We start from the raw sequence: 25,533 nt of genomic DNA, 5'->3' as shown, positions 1-25,533 counted from the left end.
TGTCATTACTTCCTCACTTCTGAATGCCAGGCTGCTCAGGAATGGTGACTCCTCTGTGTTCTCAGGGTGTTTTGAAGCAGGCTCTACCTCAGAGCAGAGGGGCCCCGTGAAGAGGGAGCGCTCCCATTCCCACGACTCTGCATCTTCATCCCTCTCCTCCAAAGCATCTGGTGAGCCTCCACTGGGAACATCACATATGGGGCCGCCTTAGATTTCAGAGACTGGGAAGAACACACAGGGCTGTCTGCTTAGTCTAGGCTTCCATTCAGGACCAGTGAGAACAGACTCTAGATTCATCTAGAACTGATTCAAGAATAGCCTAGAACTAAATGGACACCTGAAGCCTCAAAGACAGGACAGGACTCTAGTGTCCAGCTGTTCCTGCTGGTAGGAGAGATCGAGGCTGCCCCTGGCTACGGAGTGGACCATAGCATCCTGGCCGTGTGGATAGACCTCTTTTGGTGTCCCTTTCCTAGATATTGCTTTCAAGGATACTGCCTGGGGAGAACAGGAGTCTTGTCCAGAGAAGCAAACATAGGAGACTTCATGAGAGAAACAAGAGCTCACAATGCCTGTACCCAAGAGGAGATACTAAGAATAAAGTCTCATGTGGGCACCAATCCCAGGAGATCCTTGGTCTCTGAGCTCAGCCAAGATCTCATGCACAGGAAATAGCACTGCCCATCTTAAAGTATGTAACATAGTGGGCATTCAGTGCAATCTGAGTGTTGAAAGGTGAATTCAGTATGAACTCTGACCTTAAGAAATGTCATCTATAGCCGGGCGGTGGTGGCACATGCCTTTAATCTCAGCACTTGGGAGGCAGAGGCAGGCAGATTTCTGAGTTCAAGGCCAGCCTGGTCTACAAAGTGAGTTCCAGGACAGCCAGGGCTATACAGAGAAACCCTGTCTCAAAAAACCAAAAAAAAAAAAAAAAAAAAAAAAAAAAAAGAAAGAAAGAAAAAAAAGAAAGAAAGAAAATGTCATCTGGGCTGGTGAGATGGCTCAGTGTGTAAGAGCACCCGACTGCTCTTCCGAAGGTCCAGAGTTCAAATCCCAGCAACCACATGGTGGCTCACGACCATCCACAACGAGATCTGGCGCCCTCTTCTGGAATGTCTGAAGACAGCTACAGTGTACTTACATATAATAAATAAATAAATCTTTAAAAAAAAAAAAAAAAAAAAAAAAAAAAGAAAATGTCATCTATGGGGCTCAGGATGCCCCTCAGTTGGTGGAGTGCTTGCCTATCATGTGCAAAGCCCTGGATTTAATTCTCAGATTCACATAAATTGGACCTAGTGGCACATGCCTGTAATCCCAACACTCAGAGGCTCAGAGGATCAAACTTTCAAAGCCATGCTTAGCTACAGAGAAAGTTTGAGGCCAAACATAATAATCAGGGTTGTGGGATTGGGGAGAGAAGTGGGAATAAGAAGGAGGGTTAACCAGGACTAAGGATGTATGCTTTATGGAAATCTGTTTACCATATAAACTAAATCAGAAATAGGAGTGAAACAGAACAGAACAAAGCTAAGTTCATCTTTGCTTGTAAACACCAGTGCTGGGTTAATCCTCTCTGTGTACAGAGTCACATCAACTCCTTTGAGTTGTCTCACATATAAGACAGATTTAGGGCAGTTGTTCATCGCAGGTTCCAGAGAATAATCCTCTTCATGTAGAGCCTAAGGATGAGGTGTTCCTGGGTAGGGGATACTCTAGGCTGAGAAGGCATGTAGGCTTGTGTGGGGTTCAGTGGAGCCTAGATGAGATTAGGGAACACCAGTCTGTGGTCTGGGGTAGGGAGAGCTCAGGGACCAGCAGGAGATTTGCTTTAGAAGCCCAAGGATGACAGCAGGCACCATGGTGGTCTGCCCCCACGGATATGCACACCCTTTGCATCAGCATGGCGCTCTGTGATTGAGGGAGGTTAGGTTTGTGGAGAAGTTGGCTAAATATATGTCCACCAGCTTTGGCTTAAATCGTCCCAGCATACCTGGGGGTAGTCACAGGAGCAGCTGTGAGTTTGATAGCTCGTTCCTGGGGTACCTCTGACCATGCTCCTCTCTTTTATAGGCTCTGTGCTCTATGGTGAGTCCCTGGCCCAGCCCTCAGGACCTCCTCAGGGAGAGCTTACCAGATCACCTCCACCCTGTGGCCCTGCAGAGGAAGGCAGGGCCCCTGGGGAGATCCAGCGCCTCCGAGTGAGTCAGGGATCTACAGTCATCAGTAGGCACAGCCCTGGCCTGGTCCCACAGCCCGATTCTAGCCTCAGGACTGGTCGGAGGAGCCTGCAGGTTCCAGCTGCCCCGTCCTCCCAGCTGTCCTCCTCCTCCTCCTCGGGCTCATCATCCACATGTGCGGTGCCCGCTGCCAATGTGCTGGTCCTTCAAGCCTCTCAGTGCTCCATGGCCAAGGCCTGCCGGCAGCCACCCATCGTCTTCCTGCCGAAGCTTGTGTACGACATGCTCCTGTCCACTGACAGCAGTGGCTTGCCCAAGTCTGCCTCCCTCCTGCCTTCCCCTTCCGTCATGTGGACCAGCTCCTTCCGCCCCCTGCTCAGCAAGATGATGACATCAACTGAGCAGTCTCTCTACTACCGGCAGTGGACAGTGCCCCGGCCCAGCCACATGGACTATGGCAACAGAGCTGAGGGCCGTGTGGACAGCTTCCACCCCCGCAGGCTGCTGCTCAGTGGGCCACCTCAGGTGGGTATCATGCCTGCTGCCCCTGCACAGGCCAGGCCTCCAGGGTCGTCTTCGGTTTCACTGCCAGAGGGGCACGTATTCATTTTGTGTAGCTTTTGTGAGTGTCCTTGGTTTCATTTCTCTTGCTGTGCTAAAATACCCAGACTCAAAACAACTTAGGGAAGAAAGGGTTGATTTTAGCTCACAATTCCAGGTCACAGTCCATCATAGCAGGGAAGCCAGAGGCAAGAACCTGAAACAGCTAGTCACACCCACAGCGAGAACGGAGACCTGTACGCATGCGCGTTGGTGCTCAGCTAGATTTCGCCATTCTTAAACCATTCAGGACCCAAAGCCAGGAAATGATCCTGCCCAAGTCAGGCTGTGTCTTCCCATGACAATTAACTTAATTAGGATAAACCCTCAGAGACATGGCCGCAGGCTAACCTGACCTAGTCAGTCCTTCAAAGGACACTCTTCCCAGTCACGTGTGGTGGTGCATGCCTTTAATCCCAGCACTGGTGTGTGTGTGTGTGTGTGTGTGTGTGTGTGTGTATGTGTGTGTGTGTGGTGGTGGTGGTGGAAGGTAAGTGGCTTTCTGTGAGCTCGAAGCCAGCCTGACACATAGTGAGTTCCAGGACAGCCTGAGCTACATACTGAGACCTTGTCTCAAACAACAGCAATAGCAACAGCAGCAGCAACAACAACAACAGATTTTTTTCCCAATATAGTGTCAATTATTGCAGTGAAGACTCCGAAGACCCAGAGTGAGCAGGAAGAGGAGGAGGGTGATATTAACATTCCATCCCTTGCCAGCTTCTTCCCATTGCCCAACCCCAGTTTTCCCTTCTACCTATGTGGGGCATAAGGATGGTGTCTGGATAGGAACTACGTGTAATTTCTGGCTGAGTTCGACCTTCACCATCATACAGAGTATCTGAATAATTTTTCCAGTTAGGTACCAAGTGTCAGTATGTGCTGGAAGGTTTTTGTGAACTGGTAATGGAGAGTTGGACTCAGCTTACTGTCAGTTCACTATGTATCTATCCTTCAGAGATCACTTTACCTAATGAATCTGCAGGAAGCAGGACTGGGAGATGGCTCAGTTGGTGAGGCACTCACTGTGTAAACACAGTGATATGCTTTCAGCACCCACGTAAAAAGCTGGGTGTGGCATCAACACCTATTGTCCCAGTGCTGGGGAGACACACACAGGATCCCTGGGGTTCACTGACCTGCTAGGATAGCTGCATTAGTGAGCTCCAGGCTCAGCAAGAGACAGGGTTCAAAAATAAGGTGGGGAGCAATTGAGGAAAGTACCCAATATTGACTTCTTGTCTTTACACACACTTGCACATACACACAGACAGACACACACACACAAGGGTCTGCGTGTCCCTTGTGGTGGGCATGGGAAGAAGAGGGTGGCATGATCTTTAGAATTGGTCAAGGACTGAGAGAAGACTCTGGGATCTAAGTGCCTAAGACCACGTTTTGTCGAAACATCTTCTGACACACAACAAATTTTGAGCTTCCCAATTAGAGGTGTTAGAGCCATAAAGTGTTGCACTGACTGTTTTATTACTAGTTTAGCATGTACTGTCTTTCCACTCACCTTCTTCATTGTCAGGAATCTATCCCAAGAAATGCAAATTTTAGTATTATTTATAATGATGAGACATGACCCAGAAAGTCCCCCTGGCTAAATCTCAGCTGAACACCTTTGGGGATACCCATATCCCAGAATTCAGCCACAGAAAATTTAAGAGGTCTCTTTATTTTGCCAATGAACTTTCTCTAAGAAATGTAATTTGAAATCAACTTTCAGAATAATACATATCTCCTCTCTCCATAATGTTTTGTCAGTTAGGGAAAAAAACCAAACAAACAAAAAAACCCACTGTATTTGTGAGCATGTCTTGGGAAGGCTAGGTCCTAACTCATTGTCTTCAGAGGAGAGGCAGGATCAGCAGCACTGTGTATTATCAGGCTCTAAGTTTTCTCTTTGTCTGAAATGACTATACATTACTTTTACTAACTGAAAAATAGGAAAAATGGAGTTGGAGTGATGGATCTGTTGGCAAGGTGTTTGTCATGCAAGCATGAGGACTCGAGTTCTATGCCCCAGCACCCACATGGAAATCCAGGCCTGGGATTGACACCTGTAATCACGGTACTGAGGAGGTAGAGACAGGAGGCTCCCTGGGATAGCGTAGCATAATTAGCAAGTTCTAGGCCAATGGAGAGACTCTATGTCAAAAACTGAGGTGAATGGTATCTGAAGAGTGACAACCAAGGTTGACCTCTGGCCTTTACATGCATGAACATGCACAAGTGCGATAGTAAGATTGAGCCTATTGAATATGACCATTGATCGTTGGTCCTTTTTCAATAATTTTATTTAGTGTGTATATGCACATACGCACACACACACACACACACATGTGCACACATGTATGCATGCACATGCCATGTCCCTGGATGAAGGCAGATCTAGTACACATCCTTGCTTTGTTCAATGCATTGGTGAATGCCGTGCACCCACATGGTTCTCATTGCTATGATGTGCCTTTCCATGAGACTTCAGGAGGCAGGAGAATGTTCTGGTTGGTGTTCAGCACAGGGACAGGCTTCCTATCTCTGGGCTCTGATTCTAGTGTCTTCACAGATTGGGAAGACAGGTGCCTACCTGCAGTTCCTCAGTATCTTGTCCAGGATGCTGATTCGGCTGACAGAAGTGGATGTTTACGACGAAGAAGAGATCAATACCAGTGAGTTGTGTCTGGTGACCCTTGGGCTTGGGCAAGTATCCTTTGACCTTTGTCAGTGGCCATGGTAACTGTGTCTCCCTCCGCCTTTCAGAATGGGTTCTCAGGTTCACAGTTTGGCTTGTCCCAAGGGTCTTTTCTTTCTTGTAGTCATTTTTTCCTTCATATAGAATGATTCTTAATATAGAATTTTGTAAGGATAGAGTTACTAATGTTGAAATAACCCATGCTTACTTATTGACTACTTTCCATGTGTCAAACACTGTGATAGATTCTATCTCCATTTGATCTTCAATACAGCAGCCCTGTGAGCTAGGCTATTGACCTCATATGTTAGGAGCCGAGCTAAGCAGTACCAAAGCAGGAACTGGGCTTCACTGGCTCATGGCCTGTAGAATGTGGAGTTCTTTATCAGGGAGGGTCCCCCAGCTAAGACAACCAAATATCCGGGACAACATTTAGGGGAGAAAGAACTGTAGAAACTGGGAGAAGGAGGTGTCTGAATCCTGTTTTCTGAGTAGATTTGATTGGAGGAAGGCAAGCATCTTTCTGCACATGCCCTGTGCTAATGATAAAGCGCACACTGTTCCCTCCTCATCCTGTTCAGGATGCATCCATATCGGCCCCATATGGCCTTGTCCTGCAAACATACCTGTGCCCTTGTGTAGGGGGAATTGACTGCCATGCAGAGGTCACCAGCTGCAGCACACTGGAGTCAGAGAAGCTCCTGTGAGCACTGTCTGAACCTGAGTTTGGTCAGGAAAATCTTTGATCCAATACTCCCATCCAGCCCACTCCTTGTGGTTTCTGTGGTTTTCCCACACCAGGAGCTGTTGAGTGTCTGTCACCTTGCTTTCTTGGATAGAACAGTGATGAAGACAGGATTTGAACACACTTCATCAAACCTGAATGGGTGTTTTCTTAACTACTCTATTACATCGGGGTTTTTGTTTGTTTGTTTTCCTTGCAAACTGTCGATACTTCCTCTTTCATGGGGTATGAAGTGCCTATTAAAGGTCTGGTAAATTCCTTCCTCCTGTGGTCATGTCTACTGCCCAGGTATATGGTATATACTTAAATTGGCACCTATAACCTTCTCTATAGTACACATTCACCATAATATAGGATATCAATCTATCATGTAATTGGAATTGGACCAATTAGTTTTTTGGCTGATTAATCTTGATGAGCACCAGAAGGCTGAACCAAGCTTAGTCTAAGAGACTGCTGGCAAGTGTAAAATGTGGGTTATGTTGTGAGTGTCGCTGATCTTTGCTGTGGAAAGCCATAGCTCAAGTACTTTCTAGAGGTAGAGCGACACCAACTGAGTCACACTGGCTGGGGTGGCTTAGATGATAGAGTAAGAAAGAGACTTGCACAGGTACCACAAGCACAAGGAGCTCGGGCTGTGCATAAAATAGGTGTTTCTAGAAGGCAGCATGAGCCCAAGGCTCAGGATTGTGGAGGATTGGAAGCCAGTGTATGGAGCAGAGAGCAGACCTGCTTCTACATGAGACAGAGTGAAGGCTATTCACCTGAGTGGAGACATATCTCAGTGCATGACCTTGTCCTGTTAGAGCCATCCTGAAATATAGCCATGTCAGAAGCTTTTTAGATATAGTAGGGGTCCCCCAAAAGCCGTAGATTGACAGTGATTAGGTTCCACACACCATCCTTGGGCACAGATAAATAACCCAGCCTTACATCTCGTTTCTCATGTGTCTCTTTTCCTGCCAATCTCACAGGCTTCCGAGAGGAATTGGAGTGGCGTTACCTCCAGCTGGCCGACCCCTGGCCAGACCTGGAGCTCTTCCAGAAGCTGCCTTTTGATTACATCATTCATGACCCGAAGTATGAGGACGCCAGTCTGATTTGTTCACACCCGCAGACCATCAAGAGTGAAGGTCAGGGGCGAGGGAGACAGCTCCAGTTGGAGAAGTGCTTGATGCCCACACATGAAGACCTGAGCTCAGATCCCCAGCATCCAAGTAAAAAGATGAGCATGCCAGTGCATGTCTGTAACTAAGGGAGTCAGTTGAGACAGGTAGATCTCAGGGGCCTGCTGATTAGCCCATCTATCCAACTGGTGAGCTTCAAATTCAGACAAGATCCTATCTCAAAAAATAAAATGGAAAAAACTCTTGAGGAAGACATCTGGTCAACCTCTAGCTTCTACATGCACCTATGTGGGCATGTGAACACATGGGTAATAACACACACACACACACACACACACACACACACACACACACAGTGAGGCTACACCGGATGTCTTACTTCACTCTTGTCCAAAGTGCATAGGCTACATTGCTTCTTACGTATTATTAGAAGTCAGCTGGCTTGAGATGATCCTGTTAGTGATGCTATTTGGTATTAAGTGAGCAACTTACCAGAATCTGGTTCGGCCCCGACACTGCTCTCTGCAGGTTGAAGGAAGGAACTACCACAGAGTTCGTGAGAGCCCCAGGAACTTCTTGTGATTGAGATACGCTAAAAGTTTGGTTAGTGGAGGCTAAAAGATGTGCATTTCTAGTTATGAACTTGTCATCAAATAGATATATATGTTCCCCTGTCCTCAGCTTCTTCTTTCTCCTCAGGGACACTGACTTCTATGGTATATGAGGGCAGCCTTAGCTAACAATGCTGGGAGTATCTAGTTGGATTATTAGTGTAGCCTGAGAAAATATGGTAAATGTCATGCCAGGGAAAATAGCTTACCTACGAACTGAGGCGTGGTAGTACACACCTGTAATTCCAGCACTCAGGAGGCTGGGGCAGGAGGATCAAGAGTTTAGGGTTAGCTTAGACTACACAGTAGTATCCTATCTCCAAAAAGATAAAGGGAACCTGCTGGCCTAGTTCTCTGTCACTGGCGGGAGTCCTGTGTATCCCTTCCCATAGATAAGCCCTAAGGAAGGCCTTGTGTTATCTTAACTCCTACCAAGTTGCTTGAGGAAGCTGGGGACCACACATGCTGTTAATTTATTTTCCAGTCATGTAAGAGTTCCTTCAAAATGTTTATGAAGTGCTTTTAGGTCCACAAGTGCGAGGCCATGCAGTCAGAGTTCTCTCCTTGTTAGCTTCCCCACTGAGACACTGCCCTCCTCTGATCAGGGTCTAGGCTGTGAGAGACAATCTTCAGGGCATGCACAGCCTGTTCATGAGCTGCCTGCTTATTCTTTTTTTTTTTTTTTTTTGGTTTTTCGACACAGGGTTTCTCTGTGTAGCCCTGGCTGTCCTGGCACTCACTTTGTAGACCAGGCTGGCCTCGAACTCAGAAATCCGCCTGCCTCTGCCTCCCGAGTGCTGGGACTAAAGGCGTGCGCCACCACGCCCGGCTGCTGCCTGCTTATTCTGATCACTGTTCTCACTTGAGTTCAGGAGGCAGGGCTCGGGTGTTTGCTCTGGGCTGCTGCTCCTTAACTCTCGGAATATCTTTGCAGACAGAGAGATGTCCAGGAAGCCGGACGACCTGTATGTGCGGCGTCAGACGGCACGTATGAGACTGTCCAAGTATGCAGCATACAACACGTACCACCACTGTGAGCAGTGCCAGCAGTACATGGGCTTCCACCCCCACTACCAGGTAGGCCTCGGGGGCTGGCTGGCTCTCCGGCTGTTCCCAGCAGCTCCTGCTGGTGCAGCATCACAGGCCACATGTTTATTTCCCTGAGGCTTCCTGATAATATGTGATATTGTCAGGGTGAGGGAAGAGAGTTCTAGAAGCTCTTGCTTCCTGAGTTACAGGCATTCCAGCTTCACCTCATAAGGTTGTGAGCCTGCAGGACAGTGATTCGCCTGTGGTCATGCAGGCGTCAGTGGCCAAGACTAGGATGTCATTCCTATCTTTAGACTCTAGAGAAGCCAAAAGTTACTTCAATGCTAGCGACACCACTACAGGACCTGGGAATGCAGATACAAATAAGTCTTGTTCCCATCCTTTGGGTTCGTGGTCTGGAAGGGAGATGGGCGCCTGAGCAAGATTTCAAAAGAGCCTGGGGCAAGAAGGAGCGTTATGTGGTTGAGACATAGAGATCACATAGATAAGGAAATAGTTTGTTTTACTGAACACCACATATGCCAGCAGGATGCTTATGTCATTCTCACGAACCAGCCCTTCCTGCCATGAATAAACAAATGGATAATAAGCTCCTGGACTAGGGCTCTGGCCGTCTCAGGCTCTGGCTGGCCATCAGGGCACTGTGTTAACACCACACCAGCGATTTTCATTCAGGGTGGCTAGGACACTAGGCTAGGCTCTTACCTGATTCTCACCTAAGCATCATCATCCCCACCTTACAAATGAAGACATAGCTTGAGCATCCTTCATCAGTAAATCAAGTCATCACTAACATGATGCTCAAAATAGTTCAGCTTTTAAAGCCTTTGGGATTTTAGTCTATGGATGTCCCCCTAGAAGAGTCTGTAGAAATGTTATAAAATCTGGAAAAAAATTCTAATATTCTTGGGATCAAGCATTTCAGATATGGGTTATTCAACCTTTATAATTCAGGTGGATAGATAAAGAATTCTGAATGATCCGTAGGAATTTGCCAAAACAGGTGAATGGGAAAGAGCATGTGCAAAAGAGTTGGGCAGAGTCTCTGGGGGAAGAACTGATCTCAGTAGGGTGTGGCTGGAGCACAGAACGGAAGGTATGGGTGCTCGAGGAGGCAGCTGTTTACTGGGAAGCAGGTGGGCTTCTCCACTGCACTCTGTAGGGAAGGTTGCAGCTTGGATGGGCTCTTCCTAGCTTATTGGTCTTTGCAGAGGACTGGAAGTTAGCTATTAATGAACATCCAAACTCTAGTAGTTTAGATTTGAGAGTTTCATCTTAATTCAGACCCAAGCAGGTGAAGCTGGAGGACATAGAGGGTTGGGGCAGGTGGGAGCCAGGGATACATGCTCGTGGTAGGGAATTGAAGACTGTGGTCCTTCTGGAAAGGCCCCAAGGCAAGGATTCCCACTTGTTGTTTGTCCTGTTTATGAAGGGAAACACCATCCAGTGGCTTTAATTCAGCCTCATTTTTGGTTTGGCCATCCAAGGTATAGGACTGAGTTTTTAAGTATGTGACTTTACTATAGATAATATTGGGAAGCATTTTTAACAGGCTAGAGTACTAGTGCTAAGACCATTCAGATGAACGAAGACCATTTTCTCCCATGTTGTACATGAGGTTTTTGTTTTAAGAATTCATAACAATAACCATGTGAAACCATTTTTTCTTCTCCTTTTTTTTTAAAAATAAGTCTCCTCATTTCACTGACTTTAATTTTTTCACCATTGGGCTAGAGTCTGTTCGGGCAGAAAGAGTTTCTATTTTGTTTACATTGAATGTTAATGTCTTGGTACAGGTGATGCACTCTCAGACTCTGCCTCAGTTCCTCCCTGCTGTAGCCATTGCACCTATTACACGCTAAACTATTGAAGGCATTCAGACTCGGAACCATTTACTCCAAAGCAATGCTCTCCATGTGCTATTCAGCATGTTTTCTACTTAACATATAGGGTTTTCCTATCTAAATACAGAGATTTTGTTTTGTTTTTAGATATTTTTCCTATGCATATAGAAAATTTGTAAAATGTCAAAATTATAAAAGCAGTTTCTCCTGGCTATATACTCTTGGCAACCAAAATATCAAATACCTGTGGTAAGACTATTCACTTGATTTGTGAACTTTAGTAAACCGAAAAGGACTCACATGTTGTAATCACTAGTCATGGCAGTGACCTTCAACAGTGAATTGTTACTTAAAATCAAGGGCATATCTCCTTCTTCTCTGCATTAGTGGAAGCCCAGGGCACAGGAGATAGGAAGCAGAGACACCCTGTGTTTAGGTGGTGGGGATACTCCTGGCGCATGCTCATGAGGTGTATGGGTCGGGGGGGGGGTACTTAAATAGAAGCATACTTAGGATGATAAGGGATCTGGATGCAGTCTGGTAAGGGATGCAGAGGCACCAGCCAGCTGCTGTCATCTGATTCTTGCTCCCATGTCTCTGTTTCTTCTTATCTCTTTTTGCCTTCTGAGAGTCAGTCTCTGTCTCTGCCTATCTCTGACTTTATGTGTCTGTCTGTCTGTCTGTCTGTTTCTGTCTCTCTCACTCAGTTTCTCTTTTAATGAATTGTCTTCCCATTGTCACTTTTACAACATAGCCTCCAGGTCTAATCCCCTTGCTCCTCAGAAGGCTTTATGGCTCTAGTAGAGCTCTAATAGGAACACTAGACAGTGTGTGCTGGTGTGCTGTACTGTCCTCCGTAGCTCCTGGCATGGAGGGCAGTCAAGTGGGAAAGACAAAGGTTTGGAGGATCCAAGAGGCTGCTGCAGCCAAGAACAAAGCTAGATGGGGGTGGGGTGGGGGTCACTCCCAGAAAGGAATGCACACAAACAGTCATGTGGGGTAGAAGGAAAGTGTGGTTAGACCTGGAGACAGGAGTGAGCCCAGGACCTCTGGATGCCAGCTGCTATGTCTATAGTATTCTTGCCTCCTAAGAGTGGCAGTCCCTCCCAGGGTTCTTAGTGACAGTGTGGAATAAACTGAACTTTTATTCAGTTTATTCTGGCACAAGGCTGAACGTATTAAGACGTACAAGGTTATTTGTCTATTATATGCCAGCTCTCATGACACCTATAAAAGAAAATGCCCCGTTAGGATGAAAAATGAAAGCTGGGCTTAATGGCATAGGCCTGTGATCCTAGCTCCACGGTGACTGAGGCAGAATGATCATACATTCAAGGCCTGCTAGGGCAACTCAGGCACTGACTCAAAAAGTTGAAGATGGCTTAGGGCTGTAGCTTAATGGTAGAGTGCTTGCCTAGGACGTGTGAGGCCTAGGTTTAACATGCCATAGTTTAAAAGAAGAAAAATTAAAAGCAAGGTCTAGGGCTGGTGTGATTGTTTAGATAATTGCTTGCCTTGCTATCGTGAAGCCCTGAGTTTGATTTTTAGAACCCACAGAAAGAAAAAAACTGGGCGTGGCATTGGACACTTGTAATCCCAGTGCTGGGAGGGTAAGCAGGCAGACACTGGGGCAACCTGCTTAACTTTGCAGGTTCTAGGCTAATGAAAGAGCTCATCTCAAAAAAGTAAGGTGGACAGTGCTTGAAGAGAAATACCTAAGGTGGTCCTATGATCTACACATACATACACAGGAGCATCTGTACACACACACACACACACACACACACACACACATCACATCACATGCACATGCACATCACACACACATCACACACAGGTACACACACCCATACACACCCATACACACCATGAGATCTGCATGAATGCTTTATTTGCTGACCCTTGCTGGGTCTCTAGGTCAAATCTCAAGGGCAGAAAGACTTGGTGACCCAAGTGACAGGGACTCAGGATGGAGCCAGGCTCTAGCCCTACGTGGGTAGTCTTGGGTGTGTTCACCCAGTAGCCAGATCTGAGTATCTGTGCTCTATGCTGTGAGTCTCTTGCATTTGGGGGTAGAGGTGGGCATGACCTGGGTATAGTCATGGCCAAGCTGGGCCTGGGTTCTTTCGGGAAGCAAGTTGGACTGTGACGCTAAGCTCTGTGCTCTCCCCTCGCACCCCAGCTCTCTGAGTCCACCCTGCACGTCTTTGCCTTCTCTTGCTCCATGCTAGGAGAGGAGGTCCAGCTTCACTTCATCATACCCAAGTCCAAGGAGCACCACTTTGTCTTCAGCCAACCCGGAGGCCAGCTGGAGAGCATGCGCTTGCCCCTCGTCACAGACAAGGTACTGCCTTGGAGTTCCAGGGGGTCAGATGATCCATCACTGAGGTGGGGACGTAGGCACATAACTGCCTGAAAGAGTCAAGGGTATTTGGAGCAGGGCACAGAAATAGTACGGTGACAGAGCCTGGGGGATGTTGCTGTAGGTGTGGTCTTGGAATTCACTCATGCTTGAGCCTTGTGATAACACTCACTAATTATGTGGTCACTTAACATAGCCAAGCCTCAGTTTCCTCGCTGGTAAAAGTGGGCAGTAATAATTCTTCTGAGAAAGCTTGCTGATGGGCCTGGAGAGGTGGCTTGGTTGTTAGTTAGACATCTTACCTAACATGCACGAAACCCAGGATTCTCTAGCATCACATAAACTGAGTGTTGACTCATTCTGTAGTCCTAGTGCCATGGAACTGAAGGCAGGAAGATCAGAATTTCAAGGCTGTGTAGGTATTCAGGTCCACTCTGGGCTACATGATATCCCGTGTCAAAAATAGCCGAAACAGTTGCTGTAAGAGTTACTTAGAATAATCAACTTGAGGTGACGACAGTACCTGGGGCACACCACATGTTGGTGAGATGTCCACCCCTGCTCTCTTCTTTAATGCTCTGTCATGAGACATCAGGTTAGGCTGGGCAAGGAACAGGAGAAAGATTCCAAGATTCCCTTTAAGGCCTTTTCCCCAATGCCCACAAAGACTGACCCATAGTCAGCTGTGGGTTCTGTCTTCTCTTTTGCCGTGTCAGTGTGTGTGTGTGTGTGTGTGTGTGTGTGTGTGTGTATGTATGTGAGAGAGAGAGAGAGAGAGAGAGAGAGAGAGAGAGAGAGAGTCAGTCCCAACAACATTTCTCCTACAGTTAAGGGCAGGTTTCTAAACCTGTCCTCACCATCTCTCCTCCTACAGAGATGTTCCTTGTCCTGGCTTCTCAGATCCAGCCTGATAGCCTCAGGATGGATGTGATTTACCAGCCCCTATCAACAGACATGAGTAGGAGACACTGCTCCTGCTCCTCCAGAGTACCAGCTGTCAGTCAAGCTGGACTTGGCCTTGCCAACCCAGCAGTCTGTTGCCAACAAGGCAGAGATATCTGTACAGCACCGAAGGGTCTTGGCTACTAAGATGTCTCGAGACCCTGAGATCCGGTGTTGATGTAGCCTTTTCGTAGGTATACCAGACAAGGTTGTTCCAGATTCAGCCTCCCAGCAGTACCCACAAGCACAGCTTGTGTGTATAGTAGGTGCTTTGAGGAATTCAAAGGCAACACGAGCCCTAGCTCAGTCAGAGTTGCTTACTAAGCAAAGGGCCAAAGGAGAGTTGTTGCCATGAGGCACTACCACTCACAAGTGCTGGTTTCTAGGCTGCATGGAATGTCAGTGTTCATAGTGAGTGAAGTGTTTGAGCATAAAGGAATAACACCTGCTAAGACCAGCTTCTACTATGAGATAATGATGGGTTTAGCTGATGGATACCAGTTAGGGTTTATTGTAGAACACCCATTCCTTAACCAGGCAGTATTTGGCCTCTCATTCTGAGGCCTGAAGGTAAGTGAGGTTTGGATAACTGGGTATTCTGAATTCAATCACATGTACCCTTGTGCCTGGGTTAGTGGTCACTGGGTAACGGCCAGCCAGAGGCATCTGTGAGTGGCATCACTGGGATGTGCCTACCTTGTACAGCTCTGAGTCCCAGCAGGTGAGCCCAGGCTTAATCATGGGCACAGTCTGAGAAGTCACACTCTGCTAGGCCAGGCTCTGAACTGGGACAGAAGAGTTTCCCTCACATTTTATCAGCTGCATCCAATCACAGTGCTCTCTCTCAGATTAGAAACTACTGCATCCTTCTGTGGAAGATGTGAGAAGCAGCAAGGAGTTATGCTAACATTTACATATGCTCTCCTTCACTATTCCACTACTTTGCAGAGTCATGAACACATCAAAAGCCCGACCTTCACACCAACGACGGGCAGGCACGAGCACGGGCTCTTTAATTTGTACCATGCGATGGATGGAGCCAACCACCTACACGTGCTGGTGGTCAAGGAGTACGAAATGGCCATTTATAAGAAATACTGGCCCAACCACATCATGCTTGTCCTCCCAAGCATCTTTAACAGTGCTGGCGTCGGTAGGTGAACTTAGCACATGTGCTAGGAGTGGTTTCTACAGACAAAGACTCGGGAAGGATGTTTTAGAGGCAAAGAGCTGAATGGTTGACATCAGCTCTCTGCTTGTGGAATGACCAAGCTTACAGGTTTGAGTGTGCATGTACACGTGTGTGCCAGTGCACAAGTATGTGTGTGTGTATGTGAAGGTCAGAGGACAACCTTGGTGTCATTCCCAGAAGCAATCCCCCTTGGTTTTTGAAACTAGGTTTCTTATTGCCTGGAACCTCAGAGATCTGCTGGCCTCTGCCTCCTTTGTGCTGGGATTATGCACAGATGGCCCTATCCTCATACCCACCTTTTAAAAAGGTCCTGGGCCTCAAACTAAGGTCTTTGTGCTTGCAAGACAAGTATTTTACCAACTAAGATATCTCCTAGCCTCCATGTTAGAATTTTCTTATGGTTATTCATTTAACTAATTTCCCCAGCAGTCAGAAAAAGAAAGAGAAAATGTGTATATAAACTATAGAGGGGTGTTTCCTTGTTGGTGGTCAGTGGTCACTGGGAGAGGGATATGTGATTTTGTTTCTGGTTTGTCTGGTGTGGGCTCTGTCTTGTGTGTGTGGGTATAGGATGGGACCCTGAGTTAGGTTACTTGGCCATTGTAGGGGCTGCCCACTTCCTGATCAAAGAGCTTTGCTACCACAACCTGGAGCTGGAGCGGAACCGGCAGGAGGAGCTGGGGGTCAAGCCTCAGGACGTCTGGCCCTTCATCGTCATTGCTGATGACTCCTGTGTGATGTGGAATGTAGCAGATGTGGACTGTGCTGGAGAAAGGAGCAGGTGAGGTGCCCTGGGCACACTTTTCCCTTCTCTCAGCCTCGGGGGCCACAGTGTGCCTCTCGTGACAGGAAGCCAGGGCTGTGGATATGGCAGAAATGGACCCATTGTCCAAGTCCCGATTCTTTGGTTTTTAAAAATCATTAATGAGAAAGATTTATTAATGGGATATATAATACATATATATAATGGGATATATAAGACATATATATATAATGGGATATATAAGACATAAGGGCTGGAAACATGGCTCAGCTGTAAAGAATACTTGGCTACAGAGTCATTGGGATGGAGTTCAGGACCCACATAGCAAGAGAGCCATTCAGCAAATGCCTGTAACTGTCTCATGGCTCCCACAGGAACACACAAATATACATATTCAAGTATACACACAGACACATATGCGTAAAATAAATCTTTAAAAACAGACAACATATACTTAGTGGGATACACACACACAGAGCAAGGTATAACATGTATACATTTTTTTCACAAATCAAACATACCCAGTTAGCTGACCTCCCATCAATAAATGGACATTGCTAGTCCCCCAAGATGCCTCTCGTGTTGTACTCTAGCCCTGATCCCACCCCCAAACCCTTCACTCTTGGCACTGACTTTGCTTATGATTTTTGGCAAACAGCTAAATCTTTTGGAGTTCTAGGTTTCTCATTTTTGAAGGGCATCAATCTCCAGGTTAGAGCTCATTGTAAAGATGAAATAAACCATTGTCTATATGTGGGCTCAGTACATGGGGTTTGACTATATTCCACATGTAGAAGTAATAGTAAACGTGAAATACTTGCTAGGATACCTGGTGGATGGTGCTGGGTTCAGACCTTATCAGTTCTGCCTGGCACACCCCATGCAATTAGCAAGCCATGCCCCGGCTGGCTTGCTCCTGTCTTCTTGTCATCCAGGGACATTGGCCTCTCTCCTCCCAACAGGGAGTTTTCCTGGTCAGAGAGGAATGTCTCTCTGAAACACATCATGCTACACATTGAGGCATCCCCTAACATCACACACTACGCCCTGCTCGGCATGCGGAAGTGGGCCAGCAAGACCCGGGGCCGTGAGGTACAGGAGCCTTTTTCCCGATGTCATGTGCACGACTTCATCATCCTCAACGTGGACTTGACCCAGAATGTACAGTACAACCAGAACCGGTGAGCACGGGGTTCTTGGGGGCCTGGGGGGAACTGGCCTCACAGGATGCAGCCTCAGGTAAGCCTGGCAGACTCTCCTCCCCTGAACCTGCAACACTGTGCTGTTGCTGTGGCAATTATGTGACCAAAGCAACGGGAGGAAGGAAAGGCTTATTTGGCTCGGACTTTGACAGTGAAGTCCATCAGGGTGGGGAAGGCATGGTGGCAAGAGCGTGAGGCAGCTGGTCACACGACCTTTCCGGTCAGGAAGCACAGAGAGATGAGAACTGGCACTCACCTCATTGTCTCTTTATTTAGCATGCTAGCCCAGCCCATGTGATGGTACTGCTCAGAGGTAGGGTGGTATTCCCATCCCAGTGAACCCAATCTACAGATTTCCTCAGAGACATGGCCAGAGTTTTGTTTCCATGGTGATTCTAATGCCTATCTATCACATTGATGATCAAGGTTAATCAACACAGCCACTGGAATAGTGGTTCTGCCCACAGCACTGGCCATCCTCAGATGGATGGTTGTTCTGAGTTTATATACAGTTATTCAACTCTATTTCTTCATTCATAGATGCTTTCCTTAATGAAATACCTTGTGCTGGGTGTTTCTTTTGCTTGGGCTTCCTTACCAAATAAGTCACTTTTTAAATAATCTTGCCATCTGTCTAAGTTAGGGTTTTATTGCTATGAAGAGATACCATGACCATGGCAACTCTGATAAAGGAAAATATTTCATGGAGGCTGGCTTATAGTTACAGAGGTTTAGTCCATTATCATCATGGTGGGGAGTATGGCAGCATCCAGACAGACATGCATAGTTCTGGAGAGGAGCTGAAAGTTCTCTATCTATCTAGATGGGCAGGTAGCAGAAAGAGAGACACTGAGCCTGGATTGAGCATTTGAAACCCAAAGCCCACCCCCAAGTGACACAATTTCTCCAACAAGGCCACACCTACTCCAACAAAGCCACACCTCCTAAACCTTTTCAAGTAGCCCCTAAGAGCCAAGCATTCAAATCTATGAGTCTATGGGGGCCATTCCTATTCAAACCACCACACCATCAAAGAAAAGTATGAAGTAATTTGAATGAGTTACTTTCCAGCCACAAGTCTGTTGACTGAGTGTCTTGTAGGACAGGCAGTGGGCTACTTGGTACCCAGATTCAGTCACCTAACAACCCCGTAGAATAGGCAGGTTCTTTCTGAACCTTTTTGCTTCAGATGTGTGTGTGTGTATATGTGTGTCTTTCTGTGTGTGTGTGTGTGTGTGTGTGTGTGTGTGTGTGTGTGTATATATATATATATATATATATATATATATATATATATGCATACCCAATACTTTTACATCCTTGTCTGTGATTATTTCTTTTTTAACAGTTGAGTAGAGGCCTGGGAATTTAGCTTGCCTAGCACACTTGAAGGCCTGGATTTGATCCCCAGTAGCACATAATTATATATAGTCCCAACTCTTGAGAGGTGGAGGCAGGAGGGTTGAAATATGAGGTCATCTTTACTGCATAGTGAATTCATGATGGGAGAGTGGAGATGCAGGAATGAGGTCTTTTTCTCTGCTGGTTGAAGAATTGAAAGGTAGTAAAGAAATCACTGGACGTCTCAGAGAATCCCAGCAATGCCATCATATGATTCTGGGGAAAATCCGTGTCCCCTCCTAGGGTTCTTAGTCTCATTAATAAACTGAATGTAAGAGCAGATGCCAGTTAAGGCTAGGGGACAAAGAATAGACTCAAAAGGAAGCCTGAGGCTAGCTAGAGTTTCAAAGGAAGACCTGAAGGCCGGCAAGGATGGAGAAGGGCTAGTGGACATGCCAGTCACTTGGCAGCAGGCAGCCAAACTGTGGGCAGCAAGGAGAAGCTCTGTGTGAGTTAGGTAGTTTGAAAGCATATTTACTGCACACATACACAGAGAGACAGACATACACACAGAGAGAAACACAGACAGACAGACAGGCAGGCAGGCAGGCAGGCAGGCAGACAGACACACATACACATGCAAACACACACAGAGCATATTTAGGCCCTGGCCAGCATTCAAAAGAAAAGAGTAGAAGAAGAAGAACTAGTTCTGCCTTTCTGAGGCAGGGCTCTAAAGGCAGGCAGGATCCTCACATTAGCTCATAGGGACTGAATCAGAGAGCCATAATTCTGGGAGGGAAAAGAATATTAAAGTGAGCCTGCCCTGATAGGGGTGGTCCCATCACCAGATCACCCCCTTTCCCAATTAACTCTTAAGGGAGGAGACAGGGGCACGTCTCCACACGTCTCCACTTAGAGGCAGGTCTCATTATTTACTGCACCATGTGCTTTAACACCAGTAGCCCTGATGATGAGTGTCTGGACGCATGGGAGCTTTGCCCAATCTGACCAGCTCCTCCTCTGTTTCCGAGCAGGTTTACATGTGACGATGTAGACTTCAACCTCCGTGTACACAGTGCTGGCCTCCTGCTCTGCCGGTTCAATCGCTTCAGCGTCATGAAGAAGCAGATTGCAGTGGGTGGGCACAGGTCTTTCCACATCACATCCAAGGTGAGTGTAGCAGCACTGACAGGCAGGTGCTCAGGTCAAACCCACGTTGCCCTGGTGTCAAAGCCAAGAGTAGGAGCCTGGGGATCGAGGGTGATGTCTCATCATTTAAGGGAGTCAGAGCATGGGGCACTTGGTACCAAGCCTTGGGAACTATTCTCCACTCTCTAACATTACATAGCATCCAGTGAGAAGCCGCAAAGTACAAGGCCACAAGCAAGCCTTTCCTGTGCACTCCTGCCCTCCCACCAGGCAGGGATAGCACACTAGACTTTTCTCCACACTACTGGATAGCACTGGCCTAAAGAACTGTTAGCTTCACATACCTGGCTAGCTAGCTCAGTGGCCACATTTGTCTGCCCAGGAGCTATGGTCTAGTGAGAGAGATGTGTGTGACTACAGTTGTCTAGTTGAGAAGACCCAAACGTTGAAGAAAAACCAAAGCAGATACCCCACAGAAAGCCAGGCCAACCCCTGCCTGAAGGTCCCTCTGGTTTTCATTTATAATGTCTTGTCTATCTTGAGTCTTGTCCTGATGTGTGACATCAAGGTGTCCTTTCCCAGCACCTGTCCTTCCTAGTCTCCACCAACTCCTTGCAGAGTGACCTAGCCTGAGCTGGAGCACATCTGGATCCAGATAATAGTACCACACAGCCACCCCCACTGGTGGGGGTTCAGAGCTTTCTCAGAGAACAGAAGCTCAGCTCAGAGCAGCAGGACTTTCACGTGTGAGGCCTGTTCTACCCAAGAACTTGAGAACCAATGAGTTAAGCCATTACCATTTGATTGTTTTAAAAGTCGAGTGTGTTCCACTTGTTTAACTTTCGGGACCACTGAGATCTTTCTACCAAAGACCCTGGTGTGCCTTTCAGATTCTTAATTTATTTCCTCGTTGTTGTTTTTAAGTTCTTAGGTTTAATTTGAGTGTGTGTGTGTGTGTGTGTGCGCGCACATGTGCGCGCACTCACATGAACTACAGTATATATCAGAAGACAGCTCTCCTTCCACCATATGGGTCTTGGGGATTTAACTCAGGTCACCAAGCTTGGCAGTAAGTTCCAGCACTTGCTGAACCAGCCCTAGGTGGTGGCAGTTGTTGTTTTTGTTATTATTTATTATTATTATTTTACATCGTTATACTTCCTAGAACATAATCTTAATTGTATGTTGGTTAAATATAGGGAAGCTACTGATACATTTAAAATTTTTTTTCATGTCATTGAAATCACTTATTTTCATTTATTTTGTTAGACGTAATCTAGACACCTGGTAGTCCCTTGTCTCTCAGGTATGCAGCTGAGGAAGAAGTCAGCCATACCGAGTTAAGCTCCACTATTAGAAGCACCATGGGGCTGAAGAGATGTCACAGGGTAACCTGATGTGACAGCTGGGTGGTGAGGAGTCTATGGGTGCCCTGGAAAAAGCAGCATAGGACATGGAGAAGAGTGTAAGAAAATAGAAGTTTCTGTGACTGGCCGGACATAGGAAACGTTTAGATTTTGCTGTAAGAGTGACAAGAAGCCAAAGTCCCAAGAATGATGTGGCATGGCCAGGCTTAGCCCAAACAACAGCCCCATTTGCCTGACACAGTTCACTATGTGAGCTAGCTTTTGTGTCCTGTGGGAACTGGAGCTGCTTAAGGTAGAAGGATTTCTTTTGGCTTCTAGCCTTGGGGATTTGGGTAGTGGGATTGCTGTAGTGGAGATGGCGGGGTGGGGGGTTCAGTCTGTGGTGATGGGAGTGTGTGATGGAGCTGTGTACATGGTTGTGGGCCATGGTGTAGAGTACAGGGGAACTAGAAGCTGGGCTATGGCCTTTAATTTTAGCCAGCCCTTAGGATCCACTTCTACCAGCTAGGTATCCAAACAGTACCACCAGGCAGGGAACAAGTCCTCAAAACAACTGGAGAAGGTATTACTGAGTGAAACTATAGCAGAACCATTAGTGATTTCCATCAGAGGTCTTGGCTTCAGATTCGTTTATTGAGCAGTCTCTGGCCACAGTAAGGAAACTGTTCTGGTGGTAGCATAGAGGCTTGTGGGTAGATGGCCGGACAGTAAGGTGGAATGGGTGTGGGGGAGGATGCAGAAAGGATTTGGGGGTCAGGGAGAATCTGGATTCCTCTGAAGAAGCAGTGATTCACAACCTTCCTAATGCTGCAATCCTTAAATCTAGTTCCCCAGGATGTGGTGACCCTGCAACCCTTAAATCTAGTTCCCCAGGTTGTGGTGACCCTGCAACCCTTAAATCTAGTTCCCCAGTAAATCTAGTTCCCCAGGTTGTGCTAATTCCCCGCCCCCCCCCCGCCACAAGATTATTATCATTGCTACTTTAAAACTGTAGTTTTGCTTCTGTTATGAATTTTAATGTAACTGGTTTTGGAGATAGAGGTTTGCCAAAGGGGTCAGGACCGACCCACAGGTTGAGAACTAATGCTTTAAATGCTTCTGTGGCTGAGGCCCTGAGGAAGAGTTCCCAAGCCCACATGTCCTTTCGTTTTCTCCGTGGAGTAATCAGGGCGTACAAATCAGTGTGATCTCATTAGTCAGTTTTTCAGGCTCATTTTGGCGAAGTGTGTATGTGTATGTGTGTGTGTGTGTGTGTGTGTGTGTGTGTGTGTGCGCGCACGCGCATGTGTCAGCATGCAAGTGAAGCCAGCTGTTAGGGGTTGATGTTGGTGTCTTGGGCTGCTGCTCTCTTGCTTATCCTTCGAGATGCCATGTAGCACTGAACTCAGAACCCCCTGATTGGCTGGCCTGGCTGGCCGTTGGGCTCCAGGGATGCTCCCTGACTCTGTCACTCTCCCAACCCTGGGGTCACAGACATGTGTGACCTCACCTGGCTTTTACATGGGTCCCAAGGTTCTGAGCTAAAGACACAGCAAGCGCTTTACCCGAGACACCTCTGAAGCCTGTCTCTCTTCCTGGCAGGTGTCTGACAGCTCTGTGGCCATTGTGCCTTCCCAGTACATCTGTGCCCCCGACAGTAAGCATACGTTCCTGGCAGCTCCTGCCCAGCTCCTGCTGGAGAAATTCCTCCAATACCATAGCCACCGCTTCTTCCCGCTATCTCTGAAGAACCACAGCCACCCCGTGTTGTCTGTAGACTGCTACCTGAACCTGGGACCTCAGGTAACTCAGCTTGGGATCTATAGAATAGGTGGCCCAATGCCAGGATTTTGAATCATAGTGTCCCTCAGGGATCTATGGAGATCAGCCCAGGATTCCACAGGTAATGGAAATTTGCACACGCTCACACCCCTTGCTTGCATAAGGTGCTATTACGTTGACATTACTCATGCAATCCTCCTGTACACTTGGAATCACCTCTAGATGACCTATATCCATCACAGCATATGTGTTCTGTACATAGTTGTACTACATTGTTTAATGAAACAAGGACACAGAAGCCTGTACATGCTCAATACAGATTCAGTTCTTCAAACACTTTTACCTGTGGTTGACTGAATCTGTGGCTATGGATGGAACCTGCGTGACCTGACATTGACCTGTGCTCAAGCCTTTATCTTAGATGCTCACCCTGATTGACCTCTGCCAAAACTGAGGCAGAGGGTGCTGTGTTATTCAAATAAAATTTAGGAATCAAACCCAATTCTGATGGCAAGGCACTCCTGATTCAAACCCATTTATGGGTCTGATAAATTGGAACAAACCTCCCGGAACCTGTTTTTAAAGGATGTGATTTGGAAACATAATGACCATCTCTATCCCAAGTCCCTGCCCCGACCACCTTCAGCCTGACCAAGCACTAGGTACTTGCTAGATGTTAGTCCCACTGTGACCTAGTACTTCCTAGAAGGTAACGCTTCTCCTGGACTCCTTCTCTTTCAGATTTCTGTTTGTTATGTGAGCTCCAGGCCCCACTCCTTAAACATCAGCTGCTCTGACATGGTGTTCAGCGGGCTCCTGCTGTACCTCTGTGACTCTTTTGTGGGGGCTAGCTTCTTGAAGAAGTTCCATTTTCTGAAAGGTACTATACCCTCCTAGCCTGGACCTGGATTTGATTGGCCACTGTCACCTGGTATCTCTGGTGACAGGACCTTAGGCCTGGTACTTTTTGTCCATGGGGTAAACCAAAGCTCAGAGATGGCGAGCATCAGCCCCAACTCTCAAACTCTCAGAAAGCTGGGAATGAACCCCAAGTTCATTCTCTCATAACTGTCCAGTAGAGAGAAGACATTTTCTTTTGGAGGAATGGCAGGCGTTTCTCATTTCTCTGATTTTCTCCCCCTCCTGCCCTGTCCCATGACCTTTATGTTGGTGCCTGGGGGAGGCTTCTTCAAGGTGCAGAGCACCATGTGACCTCTTTATCTTCTTCTCCAGTCTTTCTCTTTTTCTTATTAGTGGTTGACACTGGACATGGCTTGTAAGCAAGTGTTTGTCAAACTGACTCCAGGCCTGTTCCATTCCCTTGCTGACATTCCATGTACCTTGCTCTCGTTCATTGAGTTAGCAAGAGTAGGGGGTCAAGGCTTTGCCCTCGGGGAACACCTTATCTAGCTTGTGATCTCTGGGTTCCCTGAGTCTAGGTTAGCTAAGAATGTGCTTCCCCTGCCCCAAATGGTAAACTTACTTATAATGTTTAAGTAAGGTGGGGAATTTTGGACTTAAAAAACCAAAACAAAAATAAAACCAAAACCTTTATTATTCAGAACTTTGTAAGTGTCAACAATGTGATGTCTCAATGTGAAAAGATTGGACACTGCTGCCAGGCCTAAGGATGATTGAACGCATGTAAGGAGGGAGGAGAAGACTGAGCAGAGCCTGGCAGGTGGATAGATTGGGGCAGGCCAGGAGCTATGCAGATGGAGAATTCCTATGGCTGGGGATGCGGCACAGGAGGGAGCTGCCCAAGGCCCACATGATTGGGAAACAGGGTTGAACTGAGATAGACAGTAGCATGAGAGCCCAGGGCTGGAGCTGAGTGAGGGTGCTTGATTTGGGGTCAAGCCCCCATCTCTCCTCCCCTTCTTTCCGTCGGCTCCATTCTCCTGTTCTGCTCCCATCCTGTCTTCCCAGCAATCCTGCCTACCATCCATGTTACTGAGGTTATGAGTTGCTCTGAAAGGAGCAGAGGCCACTGGGCACCTGGCACTCCCAGCCAGCTGTTTGGTTATAGTGAGTGGGATCCCCACGTAGCTCTCTTGGGAGAACTCACGCCTTTCTCTCCTTGCCTCTGTCCTTGCCCTCTCAAGGAGCCACCTTGTGTGTGATCTGCCAAGACCGGAACTCACTTCGCCAGACGGTGGTCCGCCTGGAGCTAGAAGATGAGTGGCAGTTCCGGCTGCGGGATGAGTTCCAGACAGCCAATGCCAAGGAAGACAGGCCGCTCTTTTTCCTCACCGCACGGCACATCTGAGAGATGGACCCTGGCAGAGCTCCTGAGAGTGTGAGGTCATCAGAACCCACCTGCCACTGAGGCCAGTGAAGGTCTCAGACCAAGGGGTATAAGAACTCCAGCACACCCAGAGATGGTCATGCACAGCCTCTTGAGACGCATGTCACAATGTCCTGTGACAGATAATGACTTAGAGCCACAGGCATGAGTCCTTGATAGGCAGGGCTGAAAGCCAAAGACCACATGCACTGAGCTATCTTGAAGTCCGTTATATGCAGAATGAAGTTTTGCCAAGTCTGCTGGCATTCACATGCTTCCATGGACAAACTTGACTTGCTCTAGAGA

The 25,533-nt window shown here is 47.3% G+C and overlaps 1 protein-coding gene across 4 annotated transcripts in view; it reads left to right on the top strand.

Moving 5' to 3' along the window:
• Positions 1-25,285, top strand: part of Greb1 (growth regulating estrogen receptor binding 1) — a 68,119-nt gene extending 42,834 nt beyond the window's left edge. For 3 of the 4 annotated variants that reach the window (XM_085830119.1, XM_085830118.1, XM_021179263.3), the window contains exons 20-32: positions 66-170; positions 2,077-2,708; positions 5,356-5,458; positions 7,201-7,359; positions 8,899-9,041; positions 13,041-13,202; positions 15,111-15,315; positions 15,961-16,135; positions 17,080-17,298; positions 19,698-19,833; positions 22,761-22,961; positions 23,682-23,820; positions 25,046-25,285. In XM_085830119.1, coding sequence (XP_085686245.1) covers positions 66-170; positions 2,077-2,708; positions 5,356-5,458; positions 7,201-7,359; positions 8,899-9,041; positions 13,041-13,202; positions 15,111-15,315; positions 15,961-16,135; positions 17,080-17,298; positions 19,698-19,833; positions 22,761-22,961; positions 23,682-23,820; positions 25,046-25,209 — 2,543 coding nt within the window. In that variant the 3' untranslated portion in view covers positions 25,210-25,285. The remainder of the gene's footprint in view (positions 1-65; positions 171-2,076; positions 2,709-5,355; positions 5,459-7,200; positions 7,360-8,898; positions 9,042-13,040; positions 13,203-15,110; positions 15,316-15,960; positions 16,136-17,079; positions 17,299-19,697; positions 19,834-22,760; positions 22,962-23,681; positions 23,821-25,045) is intronic. The other variant, XM_021179264.2, reaches the window with a different exon arrangement.
• The last annotated feature ends 248 nt before the right edge of the window (positions 25,286-25,533 follow it).

Source organism: Mus caroli, unplaced genomic scaffold (genome assembly GCF_978045245.1).
Source record: "Mus caroli unplaced genomic scaffold, Mus_caroli_1 scaffold_14, whole genome shotgun sequence".
In the NCBI taxonomy this organism is placed as follows: Eukaryota; Metazoa; Chordata; class Mammalia; order Rodentia; family Muridae; genus Mus; species Mus caroli.
The sequence above is the reverse complement of the archived record's forward strand: the minus strand, read 5'-3'. Positions and strand labels throughout refer to the sequence as shown.